We start from the raw sequence: 17,479 nt of genomic DNA, 5'->3' as shown, positions 1-17,479 counted from the left end.
GTTTAGTCAGTGATTAAGGAGAGTAAAAATAAAATAGATTTTAGTACTATTTCCAATTCACCAAAACTTACAAGTGATAAGTAGACAGAAAAAATAGATTTTAGTACTGTTTCTAGTTTGCCAATACTATTATCAGTACTAAGGACCTCTTTTTTGACTCAAGACTTTTAAACAAAGCTATGAATTAATTTCCACTGGCAGACTCCCCAGTGCTACTACTGTCTTCCAGCAATGCCTGTACTTGCTTCTGTCAACCCCTTTCCAAGGCAGTAGATGAGTGCCGATGTAATTAAAATCATCATTGAAAAGTGTCCGACTGCAGAAGCGACCATGAAACAACAGAGCTACACAGCAAGTTGTCAATATCCCATGGTCTTAAGGAAGAGTTCATAACCAGTGCTTCATCTTTGCTATTGGTCTGCATTTTACTTTAAGACTACTATATGAATTTCAAAAAGAATATACTCTTCTTCCTGAAAACAGATATTGATGCTGCCACTGTGGCTGACCAGTCCTCATGAACAGACCACCCAGCACAATATATCTTAGGGGCTATTCTTGCACTCCTTCTCTAGTTCACCTTGCTCTTGGAGTAGCTGAGTGAATTTAACTTTTTATGACAAGACGAGATAATGCCCTGCCACCACATGATCAGCTGCTAACACTGATAGGCAGAGAGCGGGGGGAAATGGCACTGGGGAGAAAACAGCAGGGAAGGGGATGTGGAAGAGATGGGCGGGTACTGGATGGGGAATGAAGGGGGTGACAGTGAGGGGCAGTGAATGGTGGGGAGGAGAATGGTGAGAAGAATGGGAGGAAGAGGAGTCTAGAAGAATGGTGGGAAGAATATTGGGAAAGACTTGGGGACAAAACTGGGGGGGGAAACAAGGGAAAGACTTGTGGGGAAGAATGATGGGAAAGACTGGGAAGGGAAGAATGTGGGGAAAGAAAAGGTAAGCTCTGGGGAAATGGGAAAGAATGGTGGGGTGAACACTGGGGAGAATGGGGATGAAAAACGCTGGGGAGGAATGGTAGGGAGAACAGGTGGGAAAACAGTGGGGAGAATGACAGAGAGAATGGTGGGGAAAATGGGGGAAGAAGAATGGGAGGAGGAATAGGGGGAAGAATGGTGGGAGGAATGTGGGGAGGAATGAGGGGATGAGTGGTAAGGAGAATGGCAGGGAAGAATGAGGAGCAGAAGGAGGGAAGAAGTGGGGAAGAAAGAGGGAAGGAGGGGGGAAGGAGGGAGGAGTAAGAGAAGAATGTGGGAAAGAATGGTGGGGAGAAATGGGGTGAGAATCAGAGAATGGGTAGAGAGCGAGGAGAAAGGGGGTAAGAACGGGTGAGAAGGAAGGAAGGAAAGAGGAAGAAGCAGGAAGGAGAGGGGACAAAAAGGGAAGAAGGGAGGAAGAAAGGGATGAGGAAGAGGGGAAGAAGCAGCAAGAAGGTAGGAAGAAGAGAGAAGAAAAGGGATAGGGGTAAGGCAGGGCAAGGACAGAAGGGTGTAATGGGGGAGGATGAGGGGAATATGGAGGGGAGGATGGCAGAGGATGGGGGAGGGCAGGGGGAAGATTGGGGTAGAACGAGATAGGGCAAATTGGCGGGGGTGAATCAGGGGTCCTCTCCCCTTCCACTTCCTCCCTGCCTCTGCTTGCAGCAGGTAAACTGTGTGCGCAATCACTGCTGTGCCCTGTGCAGGCAGTAACATGGCAAGAAGGTATCGTAAGGAGAGCTTTGCTTCCCTTTATTGCCAAGGGCAGTGGCATACAGCTGTGATGATCTGGCCTTTAATGACTCTGGTCGAAGAAGTAGCTCTCAGAAAGTTTCGTCTTAGTTACACACCTCAGAAATTTACAACTCTCTGAAAGGAAATATAGAAATAAAAGTTGTCAAAGTATGGCACAGTTCTTAAAGCCTTCTATTGTCTCACAAACTCCAGGTCTCCTGTTTCTGTTATAAAAGTATTTGATGAAACAACATTAACGAAAGTTCAGTTAAAGCATCAGAAAGCACAATAAACTTTTCATAGCTCAACAAAAATGCTCCTCTCACCAATTCGTTTCTCCTCCATCAGGAAGAGAAAAACAAAAGGGGATTAATCTCATTTACAGAGTGAAAAACAACACTGAACGCACTTTTTGTCAGGGGGGCAGGGGGAAGGTCTCCAGCTGGTTCTCATCTATATGCCATGATTCTTCATTTAGTTTACACTATTAAACTCGAAAACTCGGCTTTAATCTTAACTATTACAGTATGCCTTAGAGTAGATTCTATCATGTAGCATCCTTGATACAGTTTCAGACTCTGGCAAAACATCATCCCTCAAACTGGTCGTGGCCATATGGGTAGTAAATGTATCCAACATTTTTTCATTGGCGCCTACATTATTACGTCTTGTCACCAATGGTTTCTCGGGTTTTCAAGTAAATTGTTGCATATACTGTGGTTTGGAGTTGCTGAGATGAAGCCCTACATTTATCTGTACACAGCCAAATCCTTTTTTGGAACTTTTTTTCCTTCTAATGAACTAACATCTGTTGAAAAAAAAAAGTCATGTTTCCAGAAAGCTGTACAAAAATGAGAGAAAACAAAACAAGGGAACACTGCCAAGAAGCTATGGTTGCCAAGTTGCACGTGATCAAAAGCAGCCTAGAAAATGATGGGTGGACAGAATTGGGCATCATACCTGATCTGTCTTCATTTTGTGAATCACACCTTCTACATAATTCTGGGATGGTCTTGAGAGAAGTTACAGAATACTGTAAAAAAGGAAAAAATGTATATGAAGCAATTAATTTAAAAAAATAAAAAGTAGGACTTTCAAGAGGTCCTGATGTCATGGGCACAGCCTAAATCTACCAACCCAAGGGTACTTCTGGCAGTCTGATGGTCTTCTCAGGTTGCATGAGAAAAGCAGATGGCATCTGCTTTTGTGTCCCACCTCAAGGGATATCAAACAGACTTTCAAAGCTACAGCAAAGCACCCCCCCACCTCAGATTCCTCCTTGCTGCAGATCACCATTATTCAAGTCACAAATACCTTTTATATATCCATCTTTTCCATGGGATGCAAGATACATCAAATGTGAGAATAGACCTAGGCTTCACAGTAAACGTCAAGAGTCTTACTTTGTGCACCTGGGTATCTATTATGGTGATTATACTGCAAGATACTCCATGCTTAAAAATTAGAATTCAAGCTTTCACAAACCAGTATGTAAAAGTAATGCAGAATATTTGCACCTTAGAGATCTGATTTCAGAGACGGATATATGCACATACACATATCAGACAACAGGCTCGTTTCTCTAACCTAGGCTTTATTAAAGCGAACTTGCATTATTACTTTGATGTGATAGGATATGCCTGATATTAATCAGTATGTTATTCTCTGAATTCAGCATTAAAAAGGAAAAAAACAGGGATGACATATGTATCTTACTGAACAGAAATCTTCTTCTTATAAACTTGTGGAACATCCTTGGTAAGACACATGATCCAGTGTTATAAAATTACACATTCTGACATACAGAAATTAACTTACTTAATAGCAACCCTTCCTTAATCAAATGCTTAAATGTTACAGGAATCTTCACTTAAACAAATGAAAATCATTATGTCTGTGAAAGATCAATGGCTTTGCTCATATAAAAAAACCTATTAAAACCAGTATTTTGGAAACTAAACCAGAAAAAACATTTAGGATTAGCACAACTGAAAGATTTTAAAGAATATATAAACACCATATGTTTTCAAAGAAACAGATATTTTTAGCTGGTGTGCTATTGACCAATGAAGCAAAACAACTACATATAAAACCACATGAGCTTTCCACACAAAAAGAAACGGTCATACGTCGTCCTGTTTTTTGCTGACAGTTTGTCATTCAAAGTTTGATGTGCTTCTAATGCACAGCTGGCAATCTACTTCAAAATTATCTCAAGTTGACCTCATGTGACCAATTCCAGAAGTAATTTACTCCTCTGGTGCAACCTTAAGACTGTTGCTCAATTGATTGTAGTTACTTTATTAAGCCTCAAAAACTCCCCATGTCTTACTTTTTCCCTTGCTGACCTGTTTCAGGGATGTATTGAGAAACCTCAACTACAACAAGAATCTCTCATAAGTTTTCCCAGGATCAACACTGAACTTATTAATTAAAATGTGTAGAAGCACTCCACAGGAACTACTCAGTGACTCCAATCCCCATTAAACAACGGGTTGCCTATAAGGCTGTGACTGCTCGGGGATGTGACAGCCTGAAGCAACAAAGAGCAGAAGAACAGAGACAGGGAGAAAGATGCTACTAAATACAAATTAATACAAGTTAAACACATACATGCACAAACACCATGTGCTGTGCTTCACTCTAGTTATTGTTTAATAAAGATTGAGCTGTTAAGCTATACATCTTGCTATTTCAGCACAAAGACTCAGAAGGCAATGCTGAACTGGTCTAGTAAGATTCTTAAGAGAATCCAAGGAACATGTCTCCAAGGAATATGGTAGCTTCGTAAGACCAGCTGGTGCAGTTTAAACTATTACACAGTTTGTAATTCAATTAGAACGAGGCCTTTTGTATTCCATTGCTATGTGTTTTGTCAGGCAACCTCAAAAACAGAAAGCCATTTTTCTTTCTGTCTTTTTTCCTGTTCTTTCCTGGAAGAACAGATTTTCTTTCTGTTTCAACATTGCTCTAAAATGTATTTAGTTACCACCTCCCACCACCAAAAATCTATGAAAAGTTATAAATTTGATTATGCATTTTAATCATATTGGTTTGATCTCATTAACAGATTCCCTCCCACTCACCTCTGTCCTCAAAAAGACTTCTGTGCATTTACATTTCTGTCATCTGTATTTTGTGGTCAAGATGTGGAGAACTGGCTTTTGGTCCAGGAAGCAACTAAGATTACTCTTTAAACTAGACCTTTCCCAACCATAAGCGCAATTCATTGCCAGCTCTTCCCTCTAGAATTACTTTCATACCCTAGCTCCAACTCTGATCATCAGTAACGTTTGTTAGCTTTTCTCGAACCAAAAATTTCAAGGTTACTAGCAGTATCACAGAGGGATAGCAAACGAGGTTGAGATTGCCACCCTTCCCTGGAACAGAATTTTAGACTTAATGCTTATTCAATGGCATTTAAAATTAATTATTTCCCACTTTTCATTCAACAATTTTAAATTGGTTTACATACAAAATTAAACACCATTTCTCACATTTCACCATTAGCATAACCAAGTCAACCAGAGTTGAGGGCAATGCCCAAAGGCACAAATGACAATGTGAGAGCTAAGCACATCAGATCCCTTCCTTAGTCAATGCTTACTGTGATCTTTGGTATTTAATCAAAGTGTGTTGTGGTTGATGGTGAAATTCAGTAACAAAACTAAGAGCTTCTTCCCAGGATAATGCATGTAATGGCATTTTTGATTGCTGTTTGAGGTTTGGGTTCTTTTTCTGCATTTAAGGCATGCCTATGTCCATCCTGAAATAGTGAATTTTAGTAAACCCCTTAAGAACTTTATAAGATGGAAGAACAGTACCAACAGCAAACAAGAGACAAGCAGCAGTAGCAAGTACTCCATGCAAATGCAAGATAGTCCCAATTTTCTTCAACAGACAATATTAATTTAGGGGAAAACGGAACCTCCCTTATCATACAACACATTTGCTCATTATGTAAAACTGCACTACAGAATTTGAATTAATGCAAATGTTAACCTTTGAAATTTCACATGGTTCTCAAATTTTAATGCAATAAATTTTAAACCCAACACATGAGAAAAAAATCTTCAGTCTCTACTAAGGCTGTTCTGTGCTGTGCCACTTCTGTCTGCCACTTGCAGACTCACTTGTGAGTAAGAAGTATCAGAAAGAAGTACTACAGGATCACGAGTAATAGCATAGAACTGTATATACAAAATAGTAAAAAACCTGTAAATTAAAAAGCAAAAGTTATTCTTTAACATTCTGTTGTGGAGAATACTTTTAATGTCTCCTGAAATGGAGTCAAAGGGCAAAGTTGGACGCATAGCGTGACTCTCAGACTACGTGATCAGAACCATGACACCCCCAAAACACTAAGGACCCTATCCTGCTCCAACTGGAATCAGTATCAAAACTCAAGACATTCACCTCTACTGGATCAAGACACCAGTGACTGTGTTCTGCTCTTAAATGCACAGCACATTGTTTTCATTTAGATAGAGAAAACAGACACCTTCCTTCATTATAGCTATTTTGTTTCCAGATGTTATTATTACTGTAAGCCATTTAAGAGTCTCATTTCAGTTTATTCTCTATAGTGGAAAATGAACTGTTTCATTAATACCCAAATCCCATTAAATTAATACCTTTATATTACATTTGCTTAATCCTTTATAACTGTGCAACACCACTCTTTTTCCTAGACATTTATTTGGGAGTAGCAAGCTACGTCAAAAACAAGTAAAGCAACAATACTTGGCCTGAGGCTGCAGGAAGATTTTTCTTAATAGTAGTGTCAATTTAAGCAGAATAAAAATGTGGAGGAAAGAGATTAGGCTGGCACAGTGCCTGTGAGAAACAACACCTCCCCAAAATAAACTTCTTACTTAATGGCTGTGATCAGCATCTTTGGAGTACTGGTTAGGCTATTTGTGCTACGTATTGTTTACAGCATCTTATACAGACACTTCATATGTTATTCTTCCCTTTAACTTCACAGGAGGCCTATATAGACACTAACACTGTTAAAGGTACAAAATGTCTGAATATAATGCTTTCTATGAACGTTTTAGTGGCTATCTACATTTTGTTTCATTCTGAAAAGTGAGAGAGGGGAAAAAAAAAGAGAATTATCACTGAGTTCATCAGCTGGATGGGAAATAAATCAACCTGCTGCAGGTAGTGACTGTGCCGGCACAGCTATGTAGGACACTCCATGCTGAGCCCTGAAGTCCTGGACGCTGGGTAGGCAAAGTCTGGCTGTGTGTTGCCTGTAGCCCTGTGTGAGCTTGAGGGGTGACCCAGCTCCTTCCATGGCCAAGGAAGGGCGAGAGCAGGCTCAGGAGGTGGCCCGTGCCAAGTAAATGGGAGGATCACGAGTAGGAGATCGGCCATACCTGACCATACATAGTTTACATCTGCCCTGCCAGGTAAGGATTGACATGAAGAAGTTTTTCAAGCTGTTTCAAAATACCTGACAATTCAACAGCTGCTTAATTATGTTTGAATTCACTTACTGCACTCACATTTCACGAACTTTCATATTAGGCCCAGTCCTGCACTGGCACCACTGAGCCAGGCTTTTATTCATACAGAGCTATTTGAACGATCAGAGCAATAATCTATACACTCAACCCCAAACAGTTTACGAATATCTAGCACCAGGAGCTCTGGTTATGACTAGGTCATTCGGTATTATTTCTGTAAACCAAGAAATAAAATAGTTTCAATTTGCACAATTTGCCAGTGCAATAGAAATCCTGCATTTTAATTAAAGGATTAGGAAACCTTCAGTTAACCATAACAATAGTGTACAACTTTCAAGCAGGAATAAATTTATGGGCAAAATCAAGAGTACTAATGGGAAAAAGGGGAAAATTTAAAACAAACTTTTAGTTTTACATTTAATGCAACTGAAAAATCGTAATTTTTTTTTCTTCCTTCTGACTAGTTATTTATGAAGAAATAAATGAAAATATTCAGCTTGGTTGCTTAACGTCATTGCAGACAGAACATTACTTTTCTTTAATGTAAACAAGAGTCCCAGAAACCTATTCTGCTGTCTAAACTACACTCAGATATACTCTATCAGATGGATATAGAATAGTACCATTTTAGTTTGCAAAATCAGCATTGTATTTGCATTCCAGGGCCCTGAGGGAATTGGTAGATGTAGTTGCTAAGCCGCTCTCAATCATATTTGAAAAGTCATGGCATCAGGTCAAGTCCCCAGTGACTGGAGAAAAGGGAATATTGCATCCATTTTTAACAAGGGTAAAGGAGGATCCTGGGAACTACCAACCAGTCAGCGTCACCTCAGTGCCCAGTAAGACCACAGAACGGATCCTGGAAGTTATGTTGAAACATATGGATGACAGAGAGGTGATTAGAGACAACCAACATGGCTTCACAAAGGGCAAATCGTGCCTGACTAAGCTAGTGGCCTTCTACGATGGAGTAACAAGGGCTACGGATGTCTTTGTGCCTTTGGCACAGTCCCACACAACATCCTTGCCACTGATTTGGAGAGATACGGGTTTGAAGGATGGATGGTTAGATGGATGAGGAATTGGCCATGTCACACAAGTTACAGTCAACAGCTCAATCTCCAAGTGGAAACCAGTAATAAGTGGTGTCCCTCAAGGGTGCATACTGGAACCAATACTATTTAATATCTTCATCAATGACATAGTGGGATTGAGGGCACCCTCAGGAAGTTTTCACATGACACCAAGCTGAGTGGTGCAGTTGATTCACTTGAGGGAAGGGATGCCATCCAGAGGGACCTTGAGGAGTGGGCCCATGCAAACCTCATGAAGTACAACAAGGCCAAGGTCCTGCACCTGGGTCAGGGCAAACTCCAGTATCAATACAGACTGGGGGATTGAGAACAGCCCTGCAGAGGGCTTGGGGATACTGATGGATGAAAAATAGGACATAAGCTGGAAATGTGAACTTGCAGACTAGAAAGCCAATTGTACCCTGGGCCACATAAAAAGAAGTATGGCCAGCAGAGTGAGAGAGGTGATTCTCCCCCTCGACTGCATTCTCAGGAGACCCCACCTGGAGTACTGCATCCAGCTCTGGGGTCCCCAGCACAAGAAAGACATGAACCTGTTGAGCAGGTCCAGAGGAGGGCCACAGAAACGGTCAGACTGGAACACCTCTGTCAAGAAGAAAGGCTGAGAGAGTTGGGGTTGTTCATCCCGGAGAAGAGAAAGCTGCAAGGAGATCTTCTTATGGACTTTCAATATATAAAGGGGGCTTATAAGAAAAATAGAGAAAGACTGTTTCCAGGGCCTGTAGTGACAGGACGAAGGGCAACTGAAAAACGGTAAATTTAAGATTGAATATAAGGAAGAAATTTTTATGATGAGGGTGGTGAGATACTGGAACAGGTTGCCCAGAGAAGTGGTGGATGCCCATCGTTGACAATTGCATTGGGTTTATGTGGCAAACTAGCAGGGGGGGCTGCAAAGATGGCTTCTGTGAGAAGACACCAGGGACTGCCCCCATGTGTGACAGAACCAGTTCCAGCTGGCTCCAAGATGGACCCACCGCTGGCCAAATGCTGGTAGCGCCTCTGAGATAACATATTTAAGAAGGGGTGAAAACCACTACACAACAGCAGCTATGAGAGAGGAGTGAGAAAATGTGAGAGAAACAACTGTGCAGACACCAAGGTCAGTGAAAAAGGAGAGGGCGGAGGTGCTCCAGGCATTGGAGTAGAGATTCCCCTGGAGCCCGTGGAGAAGACCATGGTGGAGCAGGTGGATGTGCCCTGAAGGAATCTGCAGCCTGTGGAGAGCCCATGCTGGAGCAGGCTCCTGGCACGAATTGTGGCCTGTGGAGAGGAGCCCACGCAGGAGCAGGTTTTCTGGCAGGACCTGTGACCCCGCGGGAACCCACATCGGAGCAATCCGTTCCTGACTGCAGCCCGTGGGAAGGACCCACTCTGGAGCAGTTCGTGAAGGACTGTATCCTGTGGGAGGGACCCCATGCTGGAGCAGGAAAACAGTGTGAAGAGGAAGGAGCAGCAGAGACGAAGCATTATGAACTGACCACAACCTCCATTCCCCCCGCCCCCCTGCGCTGATCAGAGTGGGGAGGTAGAGAACTCAGGAGTGAAGTTGAGCCTGGGAAGAAGGCGGGATAGGGGGAAGGTGTTTTTAGATTTGTTCTTATTTCTCATTATCGTATCCACTGTTTGACTGGTGATAAATTAAATTAATATCCCCAAGTCTAGTCTGTTTTGCCCATGACGGTAATTGATGAGTGATCTCCCTGTCCTTATCTTGACCCACAAGCTTTTTGTCTTATTTTTCTCCCCATATTGTTGATGGAAGGGGAGTGATAGAGTGGCTTGGTGGGGACCTGGTGGCCAGCCAAGGTCAACCCACCACAAAGAAGCTTTGAGCAACCTGATCTGGTGAAAGGTGTCCCTGCCTATGGCAGGTGGGTTGGAACTAGATGACCTTTGAAGATCCCTTCCAACCAAAACCATTCTATGAGTCTATGATTTTGGAGAAATGTACAGTTTCGTTTTCTTATGTACAAATACAACGTGAACCAAAGAAAAGAAACCAAGACCACTTACATATCTATTTGCCTTTTAAAACAAATTCCTGTCTATTTTCTATGTCTATTACATTTTGGTCATTTTGGCTGAAATGGTCTACAAAAGTCTGGACTATACACAGTGGCTTTCTGTGTCAGGTACATTTATATGTGCATCGTTTTAACAGCCTTCTTGTTGCCATTATTTTTAGTCAGTACTTTTCTGCACTGGATTAGAACCAGAGGGCTAACAGGAACAATATAAATTGCTAACACTGATGCTGTGCAGCTGCTCTTTCCACAGCAGGCTAATGATAAAATGTAAAGGTCAGGTATCTCTAAATTGTATATGGTGAGATATGAGTAGAGCATAAGAATAACTATGAATTCTCTTGTTAATCTGGATTCTGGCAACAAATCCTTTGTTCTCTTACCTGCTAAAGCAGGCAGTAAAACTGCTACCTCTATAATTTGTGCTGCTTTTTATCCAAGGTTCAGCGTCCAATGAAAGAACAGCCTATTAAAACAGGCAGCCTGAGCTGTTCAGCGGAAAAGCAAGTAACCTAACCCACCAGTATGCAGCAACAGCCACAATGGGAGAGACATGGAGAGGTTACATCTATTATGTTTTACAGTTTTACAAAACTGAGTATAGAAACAGATACCAGGACATAATCTAGCATATAACAGTAATAAAAAGAAAGTTACCCAGAATATGGTATTCGCTCAAGATTGGCTCGTTGTCTTACAATATTTTGGGCATTTGCCATATTCCTCTTTAATAAAAATTCAACGTTACCATAGGTAAAAATAAAATCCTCTCCAAAAGGAATCTGTCTGCAAATAAAGCATCTGGAATGTTTTAAAATGAATCAAGAGTCCCAAATGCTAAAGGGAAAACCAGGCCCTTTGTAAAAAAAAAAAAGAAATAAAAATATAAAATTATGAAAAAAGTGGAAGGAGATGGTGGCACACTTTCTTTCATCTGAAAATTGAATTAACAATTTTCTTATAGTGGATTTAATTTATGTATTCAAGTCCATCGTTAATCAGACATTCAACATATTAGCAACTCTATTACACAAAAAGCAGAAACACTGGCAATAGGAGTATTATTATGAGTAACAGAATATACTGTATCAGCGCTTCCTATAAGAACCGCTAATGATGGAGATGAACAGTATTTTTGCTTGCAATTACAGTTGCAGTTGTTTTAGTTGTGACACTAAGGACCAGTGCTGTCTATGAATCCTTGGAAGTCCTTCTGCCTCTTTCTGTACTCTACCATGTCACAGCTACCTACATCACACCTACTGATAAAGTTTTGCTGTATTTGGAGATGGCTACTGGTGGAAAGGGCAGAGTAACAACTTACATGAGAAAGGAGCAATTCAGAGGTGAGAGAGGCAGAAGGTTTTTTACAACTGGAATACATTCAATTTAAAAAAAGGTAACCTTATCATTTTGGTGTCTAAGGCTAGCATTGGAGAACATATAACTCATTCAAGCCAAAGAGTAGATAAGTAACCCAGAAATAAAACTTATTTATTAATTTGATTTGCAAACTATTTTTACTATCTGAAGGAGAGGAATCAAGTTTTCCTTCCAAGCTGATTAGAGATTTCCCTTACAAAACACCTTATTTTATGAGGTAGAAAGGAGTGTGGCTTCTACAATAGTGTTGTTTGTTATATCAGAATTGAGATATCTAAGATTGTCTCAACTTGAGCAAATAAAATAAGACTTGTACTTACCGATATATCATCACTAAAATCTATTTCATCCAAATCAAGGTATTCAGGGGCTTCCATTATTCTTCTATGGACATTTTGGGTGAGTCAGCACAGTAGTAAAGACCTAATTAAGAAAAGAGAAATGGATTGTCTACTAAAGAGTCAAAACCACACAGAAATGGTTTAATATAGTTGCTAGATTACAGAAAACATTTAACTTGTATAGTAAAGTCTTTCATAACTTAATACTAAAAGCTAAATATGATTTGCCATCTCTACTCTGCGTATCATGAAGAAGCCATTTCAATTTTTAGGGAGAATAGCTAAACGGTACTTGAACTGGAAGTCAAAAATACTTGATTCAGTATCACTCAGTCCTTCCAGAAGTTCAATATAGGTGTAAAGACCTAAGCTGTTGAGCACCCTCATGACCTTGCAACCATCGCTGCACTGATGACGTATCTTCTCTGAAGGATGCTATTTCTCTACTGGCCTGAACACAACAACTTCTGTTAACTATAGTTATCCTCTGCTCAGGAAGGCAGAAAAGAACTGAGAATCATGCTGTGCACAGAAAACAAAATCCTATCACACCTTATCTCCACTTCACCGTATAAGCAGACTAACACACAATGCAGTCAGTGCTTTACAGATGGATAATTTATCTCTCCTCAGCCTGCAAGTGCACTTCCCTCAAAACAATAACCAAACCAGAATTCTGTCAATGTACACTGATTATCAGGGGCTTAACCATTTCCTCACAGCAAGGGAAAAAGATGAGAAAACTCTCTTGCAAAGCAAGAAATTTGGCTGGAAAATTCAATATGTAATTGTGAATACATTGGAGCTTAAACAATCAGAAGATCAAAGACAATAAAAACCCTCATTACTTTCTTAATCCTAACTAGAATAAACGTGTGCATTATCACTACAGACAAGTGCAACAGAAGTAAACGTGGAAAAGGAAGCTATTTTAAAGGAAGCTGAAAAAGAAAAGTGATAATGCATTTTTAAATAATGTGAGGCACTACGTAAGTGTTAAGTATTATTACAGAAGCAAATTAAATCCTTCTAGTACGTAACAAGAGGAAATGCCTGAAGGAAAAAAATAATACAAGCCCAGTTTATTCATGACAACTGCCAAGAAATATGTTTATGAATAATGAAGTCAGCTGTGTAGGTCTAAATAAAATCACTGTGTGAAACATTCATATGCCGTTACGAATGTCCTAGGATAAGGGGTCTGAAGAAAATGCTTTTCTGCAGGTGTTATACTTACTGGCAAACAACACCTCAGTCATTAATCTCCTTCATAACACCCCACCAAAGCACAAAGCTGATCTTAAAATACCTATTCTTGAAAAGTTATTAGAAGATCCACCAAGAGGCAAATCTACAGTTTAAAGCTGAAAGAGCTGGAAAAGCAAATTTTTATTTCTCATCAAGTTACTGAAGTACTATTCAGCATCATTTTCTCTTTGCATGGGGGAAAAAAGCATGGGTTTTCTTTAATGTATTAAGATATTTCCGCTCCTTGGAATATAAGAAGGAAGGAACTCCTGGGAAGGAGAAACTGGAGAGGAAGGTCGCATGTAAGAACAACCTCAGCTACCTATTATTGGCTCTCACTGTGGCTGTTAGACTTGAGTGAAGCAGTGGGAAAGGAGATGGCTTCAAAAAGGTAAAAACAGTATAAAGCCCTCAGTCCAATTTGATATGAGGAAACAGAAGTGGCTATAATGCGAAACTAATCAGAAGCTTTTCATTCTGTACAATTCCCAAATGTTAAGTTTATTCTTAGAGGGAACCACTAAAATCAGATAAAATCCTTGAAATGAAAGCAATTAGCTGTTGTGAGAAGGTGTGACACATTCAAGTCTACAGATTCTTTTTCACATTAGAGATTTTGCTTTCTTAACAGAAACACAGAATGTCGGTTTTTTTTTTTAAGGTTTATGCTTTAATGTGTTGCATTTGGGTGATATTACAGCTTACTTGTGGGAAAGTGCACGTCACTGTATTAGGTTTACATGGCAAGGTTTTGGTAGCAGGGGGTGTTACAGGGGTGGCTTCTGTGAGAAGATGCCAGAAGCTGTCCCCATTTCCGATAGAGCCAGTGTCAGCTGGCTCCAAGACAGACCTGCCGCTGGCCAAAGCTGAGCCTGTCAGAGACAGTGGCAGCACCTCTGGGATAACATATTTAAGAAGGGGAAAAAACTGCTGTGCAACAGCAACAATTGTAGTCAGAGAGAGGAGTGAGAACACGTGAGAGCAACAACTCTGCAGACACCAAGGTCAGTGAAGAAGGAGGGGGAGGAGGTGCTCCAGGCGCCGGAGCAGAGATTCCCCTGCAGCCCGTGGTGAAGACCATGGTGAGGCATGTCCCCCTGCAGCCCATGGAGGTTAATGGTGGAGCAGATATCCACCTGCAGCCTGGGGAGGACCCCACGCTGGAGCAGGTGGATGCCCAAAGGAGCCTGTGACCCCATGGGAAGCGCATGTTGGAGCAGGCTCCTGGCAGGACCTGTGGACCCGTGGAGAGAGGAGCCCACTCTGGAGCAGGTTTGCTGGCAGGACTTGCGACCCCGTGGGGGACCCACACTGGAGCAGTCTCTTCCTGAAGGACTGCAGCCTGTGGAAAGGACCCACATTGGAGAAGTTCATGGAGGACTGTCTCTCGTGGAAGGGACCCTATGCTGGAGCAGGGGAAAAGCACGAGGAGGAAGGAGCAGCAGAGATAACATGTGATGAACTGAATGCAACCCCCATTTCCCGTCCCCCTGTGCCGCTCGGGGAGGAGGATGTAGAGGAGCTGGGAACAAAGGAGTGAATTTGAACCTGGGAAGGGTGGGGTGGGGGGAAAGTGTTTTAGTTTTTGTGTTTGTTTCTCACTATCCTACTCTATTTTTAATTGGCAATAAATTAGTTTTCCCCAACTTGAGTCTGTTTTGCCTGCGATGGTAATTGGTGAGCAACCTCCCTGTCTTGATCTCAACCCATGAACTTTTTAATCTTATTTTCTCCTCTTGTCCTGTTCAGGAGGGGGAGTGAAAGAGCGACTGGCTGGGCATCTGACAGCCAGCCAAGATAAACCCATCACAATGTCCCTCCACATGACAGCTGTTATTTAATCACTGTGACTACTGATACCAGCTCGAACCAAATTATTAAGTCAGTTATAGAAGCAAGATAAATGCCAACTGTGTATGTACTGTCCTACACAAATTACAGGATTGTAGAATCTACCCAGTATCATTCCATAAGGTGATATATGTATGAAATAAGAATGAGAATTAAAATATAAAGTTTAAAGGTTAAAGACATAATGGACCGTATCACATACAAATAGCCTAAAAACAAACCAAAGCTTCACTGAGTTTCAGTTTTTCACTGGAATTAAACGGATTAAAAAAACCCTCACCCAGTATGTTTAAAAATCAATGGAAGAGATAAATAAAGCTACCATAAGCATGCCACATAATAAGCCAGAATCAAGAAGTGTCCTAAAGATTTTATTTTGCAATTAAAACTGCTTTATTCAGGTAAAAAAATTCCATAGCTTTAATAAAAGAATTACTATTCCTACCACATATCTCAAGATTTTAGAACAAAAAGATCTCAACCTTTCAAACTCATTTTTTAGTTATAAACTGCAAGAAGCCATTGAGGCAAAAAAATGCTGCATCCATCCACGGCTGATGAAAGGACTGCATTTCACCTAGAGATGTACAAAACTCATTATGCCAGTCCACAGACTTGCAAAATTCTTCTTCTCAAAACATAAAGACTATAAAATACACAAAGGCGGAAGAGAAAGTTGGTAACCAAAACAAACACATTTTCTCTATGGAAAACTTCTGTTTCTGAAGATAGTGTTCAGTTATATGTAAAGCAAGGGCAAGAGACTCGTGTTCTGTTCGCTCTAAGATTTTCATTTTTTTCTTGATGAGGTAAAACTGGACAGCAATTCAGGACAAATACTATGACCAAGTAAGATTTCCCATGACTATACTTAGAGTCTTACTCAAGAGGTGCACTTTTCTGATACAATTTAACATAGTAGAACTACACCATGTATAATGCAAACCATATGGTAAGGATAGTACTCAGAGTTGTGGCTATTTTGAGACCTTTGTAATGGCTGAATCCAGCCTATTACCAGAAATATAAACAATCTGAATAGCATTCACTAGTGGATCATAAGCACAACTGATCAAATTCAAGGTAAAAATACTTGCAACTAAAATTGCAACTGCCAGCAATGGATGACATGAGATGAATAACATACTTCCAGCATCAACACCAAAGCAATGCAGACAACCGTCTCTAGCCTGCCAGCAGAAATTTCTGACATTTAACTGATCAATTTTCCAAACTGTATTTTGGAAGCTAGTCATTAAATATTCCACAAAATTTTAACCCAAAAAAGGGCATTTCTTGTCTGGCAATTTGGCTTGCAGAGAGACAGATACACACACATATACATTTTTATACAGGTAAAAGAAATCCTATCTGGTCTCAAAATTCACAGCTAAAAGAAGAAAAGCGCATAAACATCACACATATGTACTCAAGAAAAAGCGTTTTTTATAGTTTCATGAAACAGTTCCACCAGAAGAAATCATCCAGCTAAAAATTACCACACAGAAATGTGGTAATAGTATTGGTATAATAACATATTATGTATGTTGCACTGCAACAAATACTAAACAGTGATTAGGTCGTAAAATAAAGCAAAAAAAAAAAAAAAAAGAAAAATCATCCTTCTCTTTTTTAAACAACAGCAACAGTCCTTATTGTTTTTCCAAAACACAGTTTTCCTCTGCTGTTGTCCTTCTCAGCTAAAACTAGTTGCCTGAACTCAAATCCTGTTACTGACAAACACTGAAGACAATTAGGTGAATGAGGGAAAAAAGGGGCAAAGAAAGCAATTCCCACTAAAATGATAATTAAAAAAAAGCAAGGAAGTACAGGGAACAAATTCATCAATTTCTGCAAACGCTAAAACTCCACTCTAGACTGATGGCATGCATTACCTCCAGGTGAAATGCTTACATTGTTCACAGATTTCTTTTTTAAGCTAGATCAAGCCTTGGATTTGACTCACCACACAGCCTCAAAGAACAGTCACACCACCAACAATCCCTAGGGGCTGGTGTGCCTTTTGAGGATGAAGACGACTCAATGTGGGAATGGCAGGAATGCTTTACAAGCCAGTCCTGCCGCTGACTTTGTATTGTGAAGCCAATGGCCATTGCCTCACCCACGCTAATGCACATCAGGCAAGAACAAGGCCATACAGGTGAGCATTTGCTGTCTGTCCGTCAGTTGAGTGAATGAAGAGACTGGTATGGCAGGCAGAAAGGAAGCAAACATCAGGTTCGGTTTCTTGTTCTGTTCGCTCAATTCAAAGCTGTGGAGTAAAAAAGCGTAACTGATTCGTAGTGACTCCTTTGCAACAAAGTTGTAGCAAGGA

At 40.6% G+C, this 17,479-nt stretch overlaps 1 protein-coding gene across 3 annotated transcripts in view; it reads right to left on the bottom strand.

Moving 5' to 3' along the window:
• SNCAIP (synuclein alpha interacting protein) overlaps positions 1-17,479 on the bottom strand; it is a 99,323-nt gene that overhangs the window by 49,739 nt on the left and 32,105 nt on the right. For 2 of the 3 annotated variants that reach the window (XM_075136697.1, XM_075136695.1), the window contains exons 2-3: positions 12,025-12,127; positions 2,687-2,759 (exon numbers count right to left, since the gene is read on the bottom strand). In XM_075136697.1, coding sequence (XP_074992798.1) covers positions 2,687-2,759; positions 12,025-12,081 — 130 coding nt within the window. In that variant the 5' untranslated portion in view covers positions 12,082-12,127. Of the gene's footprint in view, positions 1-2,686; positions 2,978-12,024; positions 12,128-17,479 lie in introns of those variants that run through there. The other variant, XM_075136696.1, reaches the window with a different exon arrangement.

Source organism: Calonectris borealis, chromosome Z (genome assembly GCF_964195595.1).
Source record: "Calonectris borealis chromosome Z, bCalBor7.hap1.2, whole genome shotgun sequence".
NCBI lineage: Eukaryota > Metazoa > Chordata > Aves > Procellariiformes > Procellariidae > Calonectris > Calonectris borealis.
Note: the sequence above shows the minus strand (reverse complement) of the source record. Positions and strands in the feature narration are given on the sequence as shown.